The sequence below is a fragment of the Acomys russatus genome, chromosome 26, assembly GCF_903995435.1.
Source record: "Acomys russatus chromosome 26, mAcoRus1.1, whole genome shotgun sequence".
In the NCBI taxonomy this organism is placed as follows: Eukaryota; Metazoa; Chordata; class Mammalia; order Rodentia; family Muridae; genus Acomys; species Acomys russatus.
This window is the reverse complement of record NC_067162.1, coordinates 47,538,115-47,555,987: the sequence shown is the minus strand read 5'-3', so window position 1 is coordinate 47,555,987 and position 17,873 is coordinate 47,538,115. Positions and strand designations below refer to the sequence as shown.

Genomic DNA, 17,873 nt, shown 5'->3' with positions numbered 1-17,873 from the left:
GGGTCTGACCCAGAGAAGCCCCTCCACTGATCTGAGCCTTGATTCCTTTGGAAAGCAAGAGCCTGGGACACATGTCTGGCCCAGGTTTCTCAAGTGCTGAATGAAATTCGCTTCCTCTTTGCTTTGAGATCTGAGCCAGCTCTTGGAAGGACGATGGTTCTCTTTCCTCACCCCTCAGGGCAGCGCAGTGGCTGTCCCAAGCCTTCCACACTGACTCTCCTATATGCATTAGCCCTCCCCGACTCTCTGCCACCTGCTGCTGCTGCTGCTGCTGCTGCTGCTGCTGCTGCTGCTGCTGGGATCCCAGACACCTTGGCTTCATCAGTAAAGAACCATGGCAAAGGCTTCTGGGAACTGTCCGGCTCTTGCACTGTGGGGACTGGGTCAGACCCAGTAGAACTTCCCGCCCTGCTGGGGTTCTACGGATAGTACATTTCTCTGGTTGTCCTCTCTGTCCCCAAAGAAAGCAAACATCCACCGGCCCTTCCGGAATCGTAGCCAGGTTGCCATGGTGATGCCTATTATCTGGGCTTAACAGCAGATGAATCAGTAGCTAAAAATAGACCCGGACTGGATAGATAGATTGATAGATGGGTGGGTCTGATTCGGAGTTGGGACAATTTGTTTTTCTCAGACAAGATAATTGAGAGGAAATCTCAATTAGAAATCCACCCCCACTCAGACAGGTGGAAGCTGCCCTCGGCAGACAGCTTGCGGTGTGTGGTGAGTCCTGAGTGCAAGCCATAGTCACTCAGGGCAGAAGCTGAGACCAGACCCACAATCCTTACTGGGGTGTGTGTGTGTGTGTGTGTGTGTGTGTGTGTGTGTGTGTGTGTGTGTGTGACCTGGTGAGCCCAGTTCTAGGGACAGTCACACCAGATGGAGAAGGCACAAGGCTATGAGGATCTGGGGTTACTTTATTATACACCCAAAGCCACCTCCCACAGACCCCCACAGGCCTCAGGGTCTCAGGTATGGTTACAGGTTGGACTGGCACCAGACAGGACAGAGAAACCTACGGGGACAAAGTGTCTAGATATAAGCGTCCTCAAGGATTGGGCTGCTGCTTCTTCCCATGGGATCAAATGGCCAAAGTTTCCAGTTCCACCCCTACCCCTGCCATAGGAGCCCCCCAGTTCTCAGCACACCCTGCTCCATGCCTGTTGGGTGCAGGGAGGCCCAGGCATGGGGGGAGGGGGGAGGGGGAAAGGGGAGGAGGGGTGGCTGCTCATTCTCATTTCTGCCATTCCAAAAGGCCTGGATGTCTTCGTGTTGGGGAACAGGCCACTGACCCAGGCCAGCAAATCCTAGGAGCAGGGCTGGGGCCTGGGCTGGGTGATGCTTCGGAGGGAACTCTGGGGGCTCGAGAGATGCTGTAGGCACACATGCTGCTCAGAGCCCCTCGCCTGGCCTCCTCATGGTGCTGAGCTGGGACCAGCCTCTCCAGTCTGGTTGCCAAGGCTGCGTGGAGGCAGTTCCTTGTGGCTGTAGTACTCAACCACCTGCTTTGGCACCTCAGCCAACACACACTTGGCCAGAGCCGCAGGGGACGCCTGGGTTTAGAGACAACGTGGTTACATCTGAGGGTCTTCTATATCCTCGGCCTCCTTCCTATCTGGGTCACAGACACAGGATTCAAATCTACTTAAGGGACACGTGACTTAGCAGTCAGTTGAGCTTCTGAGGACGCAGACTGAAAATGCAACCACTAAACCCCTAGACTGTCCTAACAAGAGCCGATGGAGATGTCCATACTGTCCCAAGTATGTCTTTGCTGGGGTCCCCACCCAGCCCTTTCATCTCTCCCAGTACAGTAAGTAGGAAACGGCACACGCTGAAGGTGAAATGGGGCCACCAGGCCCAGCTATCCATCCGTATGTTCCCTTATGCACACATGCAGTGTGTGTGTGAGAGAGAATCTGTGTGTTGTGTTTACTGTGAAGTGGGCATGGAGAGCAGAGTGCTAGGTCCACAGAGCCCGCCACCCCCTCCCATCCCTCACCCCCGACTGCTCTCTTTATGTCATAGATTTTAGGGTCAGAAGCCCACTGCTCAGCCTAACTAGGGAGCTGTCCCCAGGGGCTGCTCTTTGGCTGGACACAAACAGGGTGGGGCCACATCCTAGCAGGGAAGCCATGTATGCATGGAGGGCCCACCTCTCAATGCCATCCCCGCTCTCCAGCCACTTACGTTCTTGAGTTCACGGAAGGGCACAAACTGGACGATGTCCCGGAGCGCAGGCTCACCCCTCGGGGAACGCAGGACACCATCGTCTCCGTCCAGGATTTGCATGTCCGTGAAGTCAGCGTTGCCCACCCCAACGATGATGACGGACATGGGCAGATGGGAGGCACGCACAATGGCCTCTCGAGTGTCTGACATATCCGTTACCACACCGTCGGTGAGGATCAGCAGTATGTAGTATTGCTAGAGACAGAGGGAAGAAGTCAGGGTGCTGGTCCCTGGGTTCTCTCAAAGCCGCACACACACACACACACACACACACACACACACACACCATAGCCAGCTCCAGTCCTCCTGCTGGAGGAGCCCCTTCCATGTGTAGCTCTGCAGCAGCCATGCTTTGCTAAAACTGTCTTTGCTGAAGTACAACACAATACTCATGACAATCCTAATGGTAAATTACTGTTGCTTGAGCTGGAGAGATGGCTCAGAGGTTAAGAGCACCGCCTGCTCTTCCAGAGGTCCTGAGTTCAATTCCCAGCAGCCACATGGTGGTTCACAACCATATATAATGAGATCTAGTGCCTTCTTCTGGAGTGCAGGCACACATGCAGGCAAAACACTGTATACATAATAAATAAACAAATCCTAAAAACAAACAAATAAACAAAAACTTCAGCTGGGCATGGTGGCACATGCCTGTAATCCCAGCACTTGGGAAGCAGAGGCAGGAGGATTTCTGTGAGTTCAAGGCCAGCCTGGTCTACAAAGTGAGTCCAGGACAACCAGGGCTGTTATACAAACCCTGCCTCCAAAAAAAAAAAAAAAAAAAAAAAAAAAAAAAAAAAAAAAAAAAAAGAAAAGAAAGAAAGAAAGAAAAGAAAAGGAAAGGAAAGAAAAAAAGAAAAAAGAAACTGTGTGGTGGCAGCTCAGGAGCCTGAGGCAGGAGAGCTGCTGCAAGTACAAGGCTAACCTAGACTACATAGTGAGTTCCAGGCCAGCCTGGGATATATATAGAGTGAGGACCTGTTTAAAAAACAAGCAAAACCACTAAAAACAAAATAAAACTTTCCTAGTCTAGCAATGAAGTTTACATTTCTGCCTACTGTGTGAAAACTGGGCTCAGTGCCCCAATACCAAATAAAAGTGAAGTTCCTGAGGGTGATGCTCCTGAGAGAGTGAGCTTGGTGCCTGTGAGAGGCTGGTGTCTGGGGGTCAAGTTACAATCTGCTCTGAAAGAACTCACCCAAAGCTAGCCTGCAGTGGTGGAGGGAGGGACAGGAGAGTGGCAAACTGGCAGACACTATGACCAAGTAGAGAGCCAGAAGGTGTGCACTAGTCTGGTCACTTGTAAATTCGATTTTTTTTTTCCAAAATGAAAAATTAAGAGAAAGCGACAGGCCAGCTGTGTCTCAGCAGCATACACACAGGGCTACAAAGAGCAGAATGCAATCCTAAGGAAACGTTTTAAGGCACTTCGAGGATGCCTAAAAAAAAGCTATATGACACCTGTGGTCTGGTCTGAGGGGACACAAGGCAGGGAAACTGAGGTAAACCAGTGTCTGTCCTGGATAGCCAAAGGCTGACTTTGAATGATTAATTCAGTCTTCTGCCCAAAATAAAAACTGACTGCCTGGAGCTTTGAGGGAGCCATAGCTGACAAGCTGAGCTCTTCCCTCATGCCACCCCATATTGCCTGGCTGCCTTTGCACCTCCAGATAACCACGCCCCCAGCTTCTCACTGCTACTACACACACACACACACACACACACACACACACACACACACAGTTAACTGGTGCCACAGCTGGATGCATGCAGCCCCTGTTCCCAGTCACCTACAGAGGCCTCCCCTGTGCGCTCCTCAGCTGCTGCCATGCGGGCCACCTTGGAGATGATGGGTGCCACGTTGGTGGGGCCGTAGAGCTGGACCTTAGGCAGGCAGTTCTGGTAGGCCTCTACCACGCCCTGGATTCCTGTAGGGGATAGAGGGGTGAGCCTGGCCCAACGCAGTGGTATGCCAAACCCACCTCCAGCTCCTACCTTCACACTCATCGTCCTCAGGGTTGAAATTGATGGCAAAGTCATGGGACACCTGAGTGGGGACAAGAGTCAGCCAGGACCTTCCCAGGAACCACTCAATTCCCACTTACAGTGGGAGAAGTTGGTTGGTAGCTTCTGGGGCCCATGGGGGAGGCAGACAGGCATCCAGACTAATGTTGGGCAATTACTTTAGCGCCTGGACCCAACAGCGACTGCATCTTCTAAAGTACATTAACCAATAAGCCCTCTCTCTTTAGACAGCACCATCTCTTTATACTGATTTGTCACTGGTCTTCCGATTAGAGCATGTGTCGTGCCTATAGCTCCATCCCCCAAGAAGCCAACAGTTGTTCTCCGGCCTATAGGCCAGGATCTCCCCTCCCTCCGTCCTTCTCCCAAAAGGGAATGGAGGCACCCAGGGTTCCTGTACCCAAGACATTCCTTCCTGGGGAGGGCGGAGGTCTAGGGAGATAGGTGGGTATAGGGGTAGGGGCCCAGCCCAGGACCCTCCTACCTCATACTTGGGAGGGATCCGGGCTCCAAATCCCAAAGCAGAAAATCGCTTGTCACTGGAAAAGAGGCAAAACTGCTGGCTTCAGGAACCTGGCCGCCCCCACAGTGAGTCACGGTAGGCACTAAAGAGAGACTAGGAGGCCTGGGCCTTGCTGGGTCAGGAGTAGGGATCATAGGTGTGCTACGTAGGGGAAACCGAGGAACTGCGATGGGAGGTCACCCATGAGCACAGGCGGGAAAAGGTAGAGCTGACAGTAGAAGACCGGGAGCTGCTCCCTCGTCTTTCCTCGAGGCCTGAAGACCCTGCTTAGGTGGCTTCCTGACACAAGGTTGTATCTACTGAAGAGTACCTACTTTGCCCCTCCTCCCACCATATCCTCTGCTCTCCCACAGAGAGGGAGGGCTCCATAGGCAGGGGGTGGCTCTGGGTGGGGGCTCTGGGCCATAGTAAGGAGCTCAGAGGCCAGACTACCTGGGTTTGCTCTCAGCCCCTGCCTAGCCAGTCACCCCAACCTCTATGACTGTCTTCTGCTCGATAAAATGGTTTCCAGGGCTGGGCATGGCGGCGCAGGCCTCTAATCCCAGCACTCGGGAGGCAGAGGCAGGTTGATCTCTGTGAATTCGAGGCCAGCCTGGTCTACAAAGTAAGTCTAGACCTGCCAAGGCTACCCAGAGAAATCTTGTCTCAGGAAAAAAAACAAAAACAAACCACCGGTTTCCAATTGATGCCAGGTTTGTGTCATGGTGAAGATGTGTGTGGCCATGTTAGAGACGACACATCACCCATCCCCTGAAGGTTCTGTACCCACTGCCGGGGTCAGTTGAGCTGCATGTGTCTACTGGGTAAACTGTCTGCCTCTGGCGGACTGCTGTGGAGATCCTCCCCACTCTTGCTTGAGATGACCTCTCTGGCACATTGTGTGTCAATCATAGTCTCACTTCAGAAGAGCCCCCAAGCCCCACTTGGCCCAGAGAGATGGCTGGGGCCACACCTGTCATAATCCTGGCAGACCTCGCCCACTGCCACCAGTGCCCTCAGGTACTCGTTGGGCTGGTAAGGGTTGATGTGGTGGAGGGAGCAGCTGTTCCTTGGGTCACCATTGGAGGCCGTGAAGTCGATGGCTACCTGCAACGTCCAGGTCGATGAACGTCATTGTACACCCGTGCCCTCCCACTCCCCACCCAACCCCCACCACAACAGATAGGCAAAAGGTACCCAAGCCCAGCTTGATGCCAAGGACTTAGCATCACAGCTTCCCTAGTTCTAAGCAAGCTTGACTGTTCACTGTCCCCTGGAATCCCAGGCCGACTGGGCCCTGTCCTCTAGGAGAATCTTTGAGCCAAGCTCCCTTTAGAGACACAAGGTATGGAAATGCTCACTTTTCTTAACTACTGTGGTCCCCTCTATGCCTTCCACCTCACCACCCTCAAGGCCACCTTGGGCGTGGCTCTTTCAGCCGCCCAGCATAGCTGTGCATGAACACAGGCAGCAGAGTCTGTGATGGACCATCTGTCCAGCCTACTACTGTCTGTGGTCTGCCTAAGGCTAAGCCAACTGGGCTCTACAGCCTTTGCTAGCTAAGCACTCACTCCTGTCTTTTCTCTTTAATTTCCCCCCCTCCTGTCCCTATAATTTTATAGAAGGTAAGGCCTGGAAGCTGCCATGGGAGGGTGGCCCCGGGCTGGTCCTGAACTTCTGCATCCTTTCCTTATCAGCTGGCGCTCAGGGGTTTGACGGCAGTCCCCGACCAGTTGGCTGCGGGCAGCATGCGTGGCAGGACCAAGGGCTTACCGTGCAGTGGATCTGACAGCCACCCATGATGTAATCCAGGAAGGAGTGAACCCTGTGGAGCTTCCAGGCAATGCCATTGGCAAAGCCACTCATGACTCCTGACCCCGCCCCACTCCGCCCAGAAAAGCAGGCCCGTGTTAACGGGAGCCTACTGGGCATCTCTCCCCTAGGCACTGCAGTCTGTGGGGACATCTTCCCCATGCCTCCTCCCTCAGTCTTCCCGGGTATTTCAAGACCCGACAGTGAAGCCCACCAGACCCCAGAACTCTGCCCTTGAAAACCATCCGACAACAGAGAAGCTAATCCCAGCAACCCATCTCCCTAAGGGCTCCGAGCAGGCCCGAGGCTCACCTTCAGGTCTGCCAGGATCACCACTCCAGAATTCTTATAGTTGCGTTTCTTCTGTCTGTACTTGGCATTCACACAGTCCCACTGGGCCTGGGACAGGGACAGGGACAGGGACAGGCAGAAACCCCACCCAGAGCAGCAGTGCTCAGGTCCCTCCCGCAGTGGGGCCAGGAGCCCCTGGAAGTCCCCATCTTGCTGGTGACCTCACCCTCCACAAGACTGTCTCCAGCCATGCGCACAAGCCCATGCTGGCCATGGAGGTCAGGATGGCCTCTCTGGGGGACATGCCCATTTCACAAGGGAGCAGTCAAGGACACAGTGGAATAGAACAGAGTCATGTAGATGAGAACATGAGGCAAGGTAGGGGCCCAGCTCGGCTCGTGCACACACTGCAGCCTTGGGCACCACAGTAGGTCGGCCATAGTCTGAACCTGTAGTCCTTCCTGGAGGACACCAGGGCCCAAGAAGGAACCCAGGGCAATTCTCCCACCACACCCACCCAGCTACAGAGGGTCAGGCAGGTCCCAGGAATGGTGCCCCTCCCATCTTGACACAGAGATGCACATGGTTGCTTACACGGTCACTTGCTTGCAGGCCCCTGTTCTGGCCACGTGGCAGGTGTCACTGCACTTTGTCACCATCATGCCTTCTCTGGGGTGGGGTAGAATGGCTAGCCTCCCAGAGACCCAGTAGAACAAGTCAAAAGCTGTGGCCCGAGATGGGCCAGCAACTTACCTGTCCCTCCTCAAAGGCCTTCTGCATCTCTGCGAAGGTGGTGGTGAACTCGCCAATGAAGTCATGTTTCCCTCGGGAGTCATAGTCCCAGACCAGGCACTGGAGAGCCCAGGCCTCTCAGTGGGCTGCTCCTCCGGCCTTGTCATTTATCATCACTTCCCTCCTGGGTCTCCCCTCATCCACAAATCCTAACTCTGCAAAGCCTCAGTGGGTCTGGAGGAACTGGACACCTGCCTACGGGCCATGGCCCCGCCCCCACGGGCCCTAACCCCGCCCCCACGGGCCATGGCCCCGCCCCCACGGGCCCTGGTCCCGCCCCCCACGGCCAAGTCCCTAGTCCTCCACCCACCCTAACCCTGACCCCGTTTCCAGTCCTGCCCGTTGCTTCATCCCGCCCTACCTTCAGAGACCGCGTCTCTTCGCAGCTGCAGAGTGAATTCAGGGACACCTTGAAGGGTTCCCACACTGGGTTAAGGTTATTCTTCACTACCTGTGAGCCAAAAAGACCGGCTCGGGTGGGAACCCCAAAGGAGCTGGGACCCAGGGAGCTCTGGAGTCCTTAAGTCATAGGTCCTGAGCTAAACAGCAGTGAAGGGGCACGTGGGTGGCAGCCTGTATCCTGCCCCATGGAGACTAGAGTATCAGGAGACCAGGCCTGCTACAGACGTTCTCACTCTCCTTCCCCTAGTCCCCTATACCCCCCACCGCCCCCCCCCCCCCCCCCCCGACCCTCCCACCCCCCGACCCCCGACCCAAATATCGCCTGCCTCGCTCCAGCCACCTGGGCACCTTAAATAGATTCTTTTCACTCAAATTAATTTGTCTCAAAAAGAAAACTCTCTCCCCGCTGTAACTAAAATCTTGTTTCCCTGCAGGAGGAAGCAGGTATCCCTAAAAATAGGACCGGTGACAACAAAGCTGCCACGCTAAATTTGGGCGAACAGAGAGCCAAGTCCACCCAGCCATTCCATCCATCGAAAGAGAGTAGAGGAGGTCTTGGGAGTAAAGGCCGCACAGCCAGAGGACCAGGGTATTCCCCCCACCTCCCGTCCCCCCATTCTCCCCTCCCCCGCGCCCCCCCCCCCCCCCCGGTCTGGGAGGATGCTGGGTGCATGTCTGGCCACTTCATTTGACCCCAGAAGCCATCTGTCATCAGGCCCCGGTACCCTCACCTCTGTCCTGTACACCAGCTGCTCACTGCTGTCGTCATTGACCCGATACAGCTCCAGGAAGGGGTCCGACTTGCTGAAGAGGTCCTGGGGCAGCAGAGGGTGTGCTGGCCAAGGGGCTAGCCAACTTTGGGCTTGGGGCTGGCTCCATCCATCCCTTACAGTTTAGTGTTTCACCCCCTCCCCACAGCCTCAATTTCCCCAGCCATAAAATAAGTCGCAAACATTCCCTGAGAGGCCTCAGTGATAAGGACTCACCATTTGAATCCTACACTGTCTTCTGATGTGCCTCGCCCTTGGCCTCTCCGGAGGTGTGTTTTTACTGCCTCCCGCCCTTGCTATTCCTCACTCCTGCTGCCTGATGTCTAAACAGTTGGTCACACCCCACCCACCCTTGCTTGTCCAGGCTTAAATATCTCAAGGGAGACAGATACTTATGCAGGGTCCGTTCCCACCCCAGGAGAAGAACCAGTGCACCAGGCTCGGTCCCATTTTAAGACCGTGACTTTCCTGTCCTCTCCGGGGCCATCTCCCTGTCACTTAACGTGTACTCTGCCAGCGGTCCTTTGATGATCGCATGCCATGCTGCGGTGCAAAACAAAAGCTTTCTACCCACACAGCGAGAATGTAAGTGTACATAGCTGGGAGTGTGACGGCGATGACAGTGATGGCTGTAAAATGCAACAGTAACGATGAACATAGTGTCTAAGCCAAGACTGTGACAGCAGCATGCCACGGACTCCACACACAGCCATTCTGTCACTTGCTTTCTGAAGTTTGGAGGCCAGTGCTGGACGGGAAGTAGGTTTTCCCCAGTGAGCCAGCTCACAGGCGGCTCGGAGTCCAACATGCAGTGGGTCTTAGCCTCACCTTGTCATCTAATTTCCTGGCCTGGAAGGAGAGTTCCACGTAGCCGTTGTTCCCAGAGATGTCCTCTGCTATCACCTGAGTGTGTCACACGGGACTCATGGGCTCCAGGCCACCAGTCTCACCCGGTTGCCTCAGCTGCCACTGACCCTGAGGCGGCTGCGGTTTCTCCCAGCAGCTACACAGCAGCACACCAACTGGTGCCACCCTCACTCACCTCCTCCCGAGACAGCCCTCCCCGCAGCCACGAGGGGAAAGGGAAAACCTCAGCCCTAGGCCTCACCGTGATGGTGGATTTGCCAGCATTCCGGCCGAACCTCAACAGCAGTGGGCGTGTCATTTTCTTCTGTGCCACAATCTGGAAACCAAGAAAGTCAGGCAGAGAGAAAGGAGAAAGAGAACACAGACGCATTAGGACATCAACCCTTAGCCAGGATCTCACTAGTCAGCTGGCCTGATTCTACTTGTTGGTCTTGGGGTCGGGTGGCTGGTTGAATAGCTCTGAGCCCTGCTCTGGACCCCTACTGTCCGAAATGAGTCAGAATGGCACTGGGATGGCAGAAGGAGGACACTTGGCTTTTCTGCACAGGTGCCTGCTTTAAAAGAGCCATGCAGATGTGGGCCCCAATGCTCAGATCCTGGAGAACTCAACTCCTTGCCTGTCCCACTGGGTAGATAGCTCATCCATAGAGCAATGCACCCCTAACTTAAGGAAGGAGGTGACATCACATAGGCCTGGGCTGCACGTGGCTTATCACCTGCCCAGTACGGAACAGAGTCTAAGGGGCAAGATGGAGTTAACCCTCTTGGGTAGCATGTCTTAGTCTGAAACAGGCCTTCACATCTCCCTGGAAAAATCAGTGGCTCTCTGTGTGGGAAGGCCCAGGATGGTTCTGTTTACAGGGTAGCTGTCACCTTGACACCTAAGAGAACCCTCTGACTCACGTTTATTACTGGCTGGTGGTAAAAAGAGCTAAAGATGGTGGCATCAGCTAGGCAGTCACACCTTTAATCCCAGCACTCAGAAGGCAGAGGCAGGTGGATCTCTGTGAGTTTAAGGCCAGCCTGGTCTACAAAGTGAGTGCAGGAAAGCCAGGGCTCTATTACACAGAGAAATCCTGTCTTGAACACAAAATACAAACAAACAAACAAAAAAAAGAGATTGTGGCATCTGATGAGTCAGCCAACCTGACTGCAGTGCAGACAGTGCACAAAGATGTGTTTCAAGCACAGAACCTGTATGTGGCCATACATGTATCAGCATGTGGCCTTGAATGTCTATATATGTTCATGTAGCTCAGTCCTGCCTGGACTGTGGTGCATGTGTGCATGTATGTGAAGGTGTCCGTGCCTGTATCTGCGTACTTCTGTGCCTGTGCCATCTTCCATCTTCCGTGGGAACCTGGAAGGGACTGTGCCCCACTTCATCCCTGCCTTTGTTATGCAAAAGTAGGGATGGCAAAAAGATCTAAAGAGAAAGAGCCCTGACCAGGCAGCGGTGGGCATGAGTCACACACAGAATGCTGGAACGGAGAATCAGACACTGAGAACGTGCCATGTGGTCCACACAGAGGAAACTTAAGAACAGAAACAGCCAAGGGACTGGCAGGAAAGGGCAGCCTGCAGGGTGACAGAAATGACATCTAGTCAGGAGACAGTCACATGAAACTGTCTGTCTCAGAGCCCTTAATATAAAGGACATCACAAGAAGGGTGCAGCACGCAGCTCAGTGCAGAAGCACAGCCACTAGTAGCAGCAACGTGCTGGTCACATGGGCCACAGAGGAGAAAAGGCAAGAGCAGTGGCTCCTGGTTGCCAGAGGCGTCCCTTAGGCCAGATAGCCCCATGCACTAACTCCCCTCCCACGCCCTGCAGGGAGAAACACGGAGACTTCCCCCTGCCTTGTGTGGGTTAGAACCACAGGTGTTAGAGGCAAACCCTGCCACTGAGCTGTGCACTGTCAGCTCGGGAAGATATGGAAAGAATCAAGAAGAGAAAAAACAAAACAAAACAAGTTGCAGAACAGTGTGTGGGGGGGGGGGGGATAAGGGAGGAGAACTGGGGGGTGGTTAAGGCAGGATCTTACTCTGCTGCTCAGGCTTCTGTGGAGTGAGTGACAGCCCTTGTCCCCTCAGCCTGCTGAGGGCTGGGATTGTAGTGAGCTGACTGTGGATTTCTGACTGTGGATTTCTGACTGTGGATTTCTTTTTCTTTTTTGCTTGCTTGGGTTTCTTCTTCTTCTTCTTCTTCTTCTTCTTCTTCTTCTTCTTCTTCTTCTTCTTCTTCTTCTTCTTCTCTTCTTACTTCTTCTTCTTCTCTTCTTCTTCTTCTTTCTTCTTCTCTTCTCTTCCTCTTCTTCTTCTTCTTCTTCTTCTTCTTCTTCTTCTTCTTCTTCTTCTTCTTCTTCTCTCTTCTTCCTCTCTTCTTCCTCTTCTTGTTTTGTTGAGACAGGATCTCAAGCAGCTCAAACATATCACATTTGATATGTGTCTGTCTGATGATGACCTCGGACTCCTGACCCTCCTGCCTTCTTCAACTCCCAAATGTTGTAATCATAGCATGTACTACCATGCCTGGTTTGGGGGAGGGAGTGGATATGTGTGCATGCATGTAGATGTGGGTGTATGTGTGTGCATGTAGATGTGGGTGTGCATGTATGTATGTGGGTGTGCATGTAGATGGGTGTGTGTGTGTGCATGTAGATGTGGGTGTGTATGTATGTATGTGGGTGTGCATGTAGATGGGTGTGTGTGTGTGCATGTAGATGTGTGTGTGCATGTATGTATGTGTGTGTGCATGTAGATGTGGGTGTGTGCATGTATGTATGTGTGTGTGCATGTAGATGGGTGTGTGCATGTAGATGTGTGTGTGCATGTAGATGGGTGTGTGCATGTAGATGTGTGTGTGCATGTAGATGGGTGTGTGCATGTATGTATGTGTGTGTGCATGTAGATGTGGGTGTGTGCATGTATGTATGTGTGTGTGCATGTAGATGGGTGTGTGCATGTAGATGGGTGTGTGCATGTAGATGTGGGTGTGTGTGTGCATGTAGATGTGGGTGTGTGTGTGCATGTAGATGTGGGTGTGTGTATGCATGTAAATGTGGGTGCATGAAGGCCAGAGTAGGACATCAGGAGTCCTGTCACTTTCCACCTTTCTCAGCGTCCCTCACTGATCCTGGAGCTAGATTGTTGGTTAACAAGCTCCAGTAATTTTCCTGTCTCTACCTCTCAGAGCTTGTGGGAGCTGGGGATTTGAACTCATGTCCTCATGTCTGTGCAACAAGAACTCTTAACAGGTGAGCTGTTTTCCCAGGTTCTTTCTCCTTTTTCAAGACAGGGCCTCTCTGTGTAACAGCTCTGCCTGTGCTGGACTCTTTGTAGACCAGGCTGGCCTCAAATTCACAGAGAGCCACCTGCCTCTGCCTCCTGAGTGCTAGGATTAAAGGCATGAACCACCACGCCTGGCCCTTTTTTTAAAGGTATTTCTTTAAAAGATTTATTTATTTATTATTCTGTGTACAGTGCTCTGCCTGCATATACACCTGTAGGCTGGAAGAGGGTATCAGATCACATTACAGATAGTTGAGCCACCATGTGGTTGTTGGGAATTGAAGTCAGGACCTTGAGAAGAGTAGGCTGTGCTCTTAACCACTGAGCCATCTCTCTAGCGCCCCCCCCCCTTTTTTAAATGAAAATGTCATGTAATCCAGGTTGGTTTCAAACTCACCAGATAGCTGAGGATGATCTTAATTATTTTGTAGACCAGGCTGGCTTTGAACTCACAACGATCTGCCTGCCTCTGCCTCCGGAGTGCTGGGATTAAAGGTGCGCGCCACCACTGCCCAGCTGTGACCTTACCTTTCTGATCCTCCTGCTTCTGCTTCCTTTTGTGTGGTATTGCGGACATCAAACCCGGGCTTGTACACAACATTGTATTAAGTGGGGCACATTCCTACCGAGCTACTCTTAAGGAAAAATTGTGTGTTTACTCACTCATGTGAGAACCGGTCTCTAGAATGGGCACAAAGACCTGGCGATGGGACTGGACAGCAGCTGGAGGGAGACATGCTAGAACGGGCCTACTGGGAACATAGGAGCATATAACCCAGTCCAGAAACACTCCAACTGAGCTGGGAAGCGGTGGTGCACGCCTTTAATCCCCCCTCTGAGCAGGCAAATCTGTGAGTTAGAGGCCAGCCTGGTCTACAGAGTGAGTCAGCCAGGGCTACACAGAGAAACTTTGTTTCGGGAAAACAAACTAACTAACTAAAACTGGTATGGTTTTGTATGCCTATAATTTCAGCGATTGGAAAATGGAACCAAGAGGATTGGAAAATCAGTGTCATCCTTGGCTACAGAGGGAGATCAAGGCAGCCTGAGCTATATGGCATCCTGTTTTTATACCTCTCTCCTTCCTTTTTAAAAATTTATTTGTTTATTTTTATTTATTATGCATACAGTGTTCTGCCTGCATATAAGGCCTGCACCAATTTCATTATAGATGGTTGGGAGCCACCTTGTTGTTTCTGGGAATTGAACTCAGGACCTTTGGAAGAGCAGGCAGTGCACTTAACCTCTGAGCCAGCTCTCCAGCTCTTCTCTTTCCTTAAAAAAAAAAACCAACAACAACAAATAAAACATCTGAGGGCTGCAGAGATGGCCCAGCAGCTGAGAACACTTGCTGCTTGCAAGATGACCCAAGTTTGGCTCCCAGCACCCACACTGAGGCTAACAGCCATCTGGAGGTTCTGACACCATCTTCTGAGGTCCAAGGACACAGAATAAATGTGGCACACAGACATATTAGTTGCATGCAAAAAGTTCATATACGCTGGGCGTGGTGGTGCACGCTGCAATACCAACACTTGGGAGGCAGAGGCAGGGGGATCTCTGTGAGTTCAAGGCCAGCCTGGTCTACAAAGAGAGTTCCAGGACAGCCAAGGCTACACAGAGAAACCCTGTCCTCTTTTTTTTTTTTTTTTTTTTGAGACAGGGTTTCTCTGTGTAGCCTTGGCTATCTTGGACTCACTTTGTAGACTAGGCTGGCCTCGAACTCACAGCGATCCGCCAGCCTCTGCCTCCCAAATGCTGGGATTAAAGGCATGCGCCACCATGCCTAGCCCGAGAAACCCTAGCTTGAAAAGCCAAAGCCAAAACAAGAACAAACAAACAAAAAACCCAACCAAACAAACAAAAAAAACCAAAAACGTTCAAACGTATAAATAAGTGAATTGTTAAACAATAAAACTGAAAAGGGTCAGGGTTGGTAGCTCACATCTAATGCCAGCACCTGGGAGGCAGAGACAGGTGGATCTCTATGAACCTCAGGACAGCCAGGGCTACTAATGAGATTGTCTAAAACAAACAGACAACACAACAACTAAGAAACAAAGGCGAGCATGCTGGTACACTCCTGTAACAGCGGGACTCAGGAGGTTGAGGCAGGTGGATCTCAACTTCAGGTGCAGACTCTGGCAGTCTCAAAGAGAAGTGGAGGTGGGCGGAGCCAGAAGCTCATCCCCCACAGAATCCCTGAGGCCAGGGCATCGCTGCCCTCAAAGCTACTCCTCCCCACCCCCTTCCAAGGTGATGGGTACTCACTTGACCCAAGGTACACTCCATGCCCCCTAGGAAGTCATCATCCTGGCAGCTCAGCCCACTAGGCCCGTGGGTGTCATACACCTCAAATCGTAGCTTCTGCACTTCCTCGAAGTAATAGTCGATAGTGAAGACCTTGGAGAACGCAGGATGCAGGCTGCTCTTCACCACCTCGGTTCTGTCCATCTGCAACAAGCCCCCTCTGTGAGCCAACCCCACAGGGGGACCTCTCCACAGAGCTACCTGCCTTCCTGCCATCCCCTCTCCCACTCATCTGTGCCACTCCACGCCTGCTTTCATCCACGTGGCCCGGCTCCCACCGTGTGTACCAGGCTGGAGGCCTGGAAGGGTCACTCCATAGGCCAATGGCACTTCTGTGAAAAGCACATCTTTCCCCCAGCCAGTCACAGGCTGAAGTTCCCCTGCATCCTCTTGTCTTGTGGCCGCTACTGCCTACCTATGCCAGCATTGCAGACGAGGCTCAGAGGCCAGCAGGGCCCTGCTCAAGTACGAAGATGCCAGGGAGAGAAGCAGATTCCAGCCCTGGGCGGGGCAAGTCTGATGTGGAGACCTTCCCCCACCCCCGCCCGCCCCTAGCACTCAGCAAAGGGCTCTGCTTGCTGGAGCGACGTGGGCTCGCCAGTCTCCTCCACTGAGTTCAGCACCCTCCTGCACTACATATACCAATGGCAAAATGTAGCTAGAAGACTGTTAAGTGCCTTCACCAAGAGTCTGGGCCCTTCCCAGGAATATGTGCACCAGGCAGGAATCAGACCAAGCAGCATAATGCTATGGGAGCGCCTGGGTCACAGATGATCCTGAAATAGCCTGGAGTGGCACAGCCCCCCACTTTTTTCTAGGGCCTTGAACCTATAGTTTGGGGAAGGCCCTTTATCTTCTAGGGCACTGAACCATGAGATTTCTCAGCCCTAGAGACTTTTAAATACCCAGAGTTGACAGATGGACTACACAGAATTAGTGTTTAGTGAGGTGCCATGCATCAACTGTGGGTCCCCATGATCTGTCCTCCCCTTCACTCCCTGGATCTGCACATCCTAGGCGCCCTGGCTACCCCCACTATAGTCACAGGCTGTCTAGTCTCCCTGTTTCCTGCACGTGACTGCCACAGCCAAGCCGTGGGGTGGGGTGACTCCTGCTTGAGTAGGAACTCGGGTCCAAGTCTTTGTTACACCTCCCAACTAAGGTGTGCCCCTGTTTCTCACTCCTGAGATAAAGCCGGTGTCCCATGGGAGATGGTAACTGAAAAGGTGTTTGTGCAGCCCAGAGTGCCGGCGGGCAGTGTCCTGACACTGGCTCAGAACCAAGATCTGGGGGCTAGAGGGAGCTGGTGACTACAGAGAAGCCCATTTTCCTGACGGCCCTGGCGAGCCTGGGTTTATGGGTGTCCATTGGGAAAAGCCCCGTGCTGGAGGCAGGCGCGTAGATCTGGCTTCGCAGGGGGCTTTAAGGAGTGGGGAGGGGCTTGCAGTCCTCAGCTGGAGTCACATGCATGTAATTTGCGATTTCCCCTAACCAGTGAGGAGACAGGTATTATTAGGCTGCCGAGTCCTCTAATCAGGACGTCTTGATCTGAGCTATGGAGTCGCTGTCCAGCCCTGCCCATCTCCATTCTACCCAACCAGGAAGGTCTAGCTGGCAGCCCTAACGCCACTGGTCACCCTGCTTCATGGGTGAAAAGCTCATGGCTACTGCAGCCAATAGAGGGGGAACCCTGTGACCTAAGACAGCCCCTATACCTGCCTCAGGCAGTGTTTCCACTCCGGAGCCTCACTCCCTCTTCGGTCTAGCCTGGGAGCTTCCCTCTTGCTCTACAACCTCAAGCTGAGACCCTCAGCTGCACTTGGGAACACTTTCCACCAAGGTTCCTTTCTGCCGCGGCTCCCTTGTGGCCCTGCCCTTCCTCGCAGCAGGTGGACACCTCCTCTTTTGCCCTAGTAGCTCCAGCACCCCAAATCTCAACTCACACTTAGGTAGGTCTTCAGGTGCCCAGCTCCAGGACGTTAGCTGCCCTACCTGTAGCCACTGGCCCTGTGCCTGCTGCAGTAGCACCACGCTGGGGTCGGACTTGGTCAATGGGTCCCGGTCCAGCAGGTGCCGGCAGCTCAGGCGCAGCTCCACCTTCGAGGCGCAGGGTGCAGGCACCACCCCCGGGGCCACCGCACGCTCCGAGTCCCCGCTCATGCTTCAGGCTCCGCGCTCGAAAGGGTGGGCGCCGAGAAATGGTGGCCGGACCAGGCGTGGCCGCGCTCCCCCGCACGCCCGCCGGGCGCGGGCACACGTGTCTCGGGCGGCCGCCACAGCGTGGGGGCTGTAGGGCGGCGATGTAGCGGGGAAGGGATGCTGGGGACCGCGAAGGGGCGGGGCCGGGGTGGGGCCACAGGAGAAAAGCACAGGGACCAAGCCGGGAGCAGATAGCCCTGCAGCTGAACCCGGGCACCTGAAGCTGGGTTTCGATCCCCCTCACTGGAGCTGAGAGCTAGGGTCTGGGTTGCGCGGAAGCTCTTGGGTTGTGCTATCCCTGTAGGATTCATTCAGTGCTGGAGGCTCCGCACTGCTCGAACCTAGGCGCCAGGTTTCAGTCGTCCAGACAACCCCTCCCCC

The 17,873-nt window shown here is 53.5% G+C and overlaps 1 protein-coding gene across 1 annotated transcript; it reads right to left on the bottom strand.

The window, feature by feature from the left end:
- Window positions 1-1,283: 1,283 nt before the first annotated feature.
- On the bottom strand, window positions 1,284-17,547 carry Cpne7 (copine 7). Its single transcript, XM_051168632.1, has 15 exons — window positions 17,286-17,547; window positions 15,255-15,437; window positions 9,935-10,009; window positions 9,655-9,729; window positions 8,788-8,871; window positions 8,016-8,105; window positions 7,616-7,714; window positions 6,884-6,970; window positions 6,533-6,592; window positions 5,733-5,866; window positions 4,742-4,796; window positions 4,228-4,279; window positions 4,027-4,160; window positions 2,191-2,427; window positions 1,284-1,553 (listed from the first exon to the last, which is right to left on the bottom strand). The coding sequence occupies exons 1-15, from the start codon at window positions 17,451-17,453 to the stop codon at window positions 1,416-1,418; spliced, it is 1,671 nt and encodes a 556-aa protein (XP_051024589.1). The 5' UTR covers window positions 17,454-17,547; the 3' UTR covers window positions 1,284-1,415.
- Window positions 17,548-17,873: the final 326 nt, after the last annotated feature.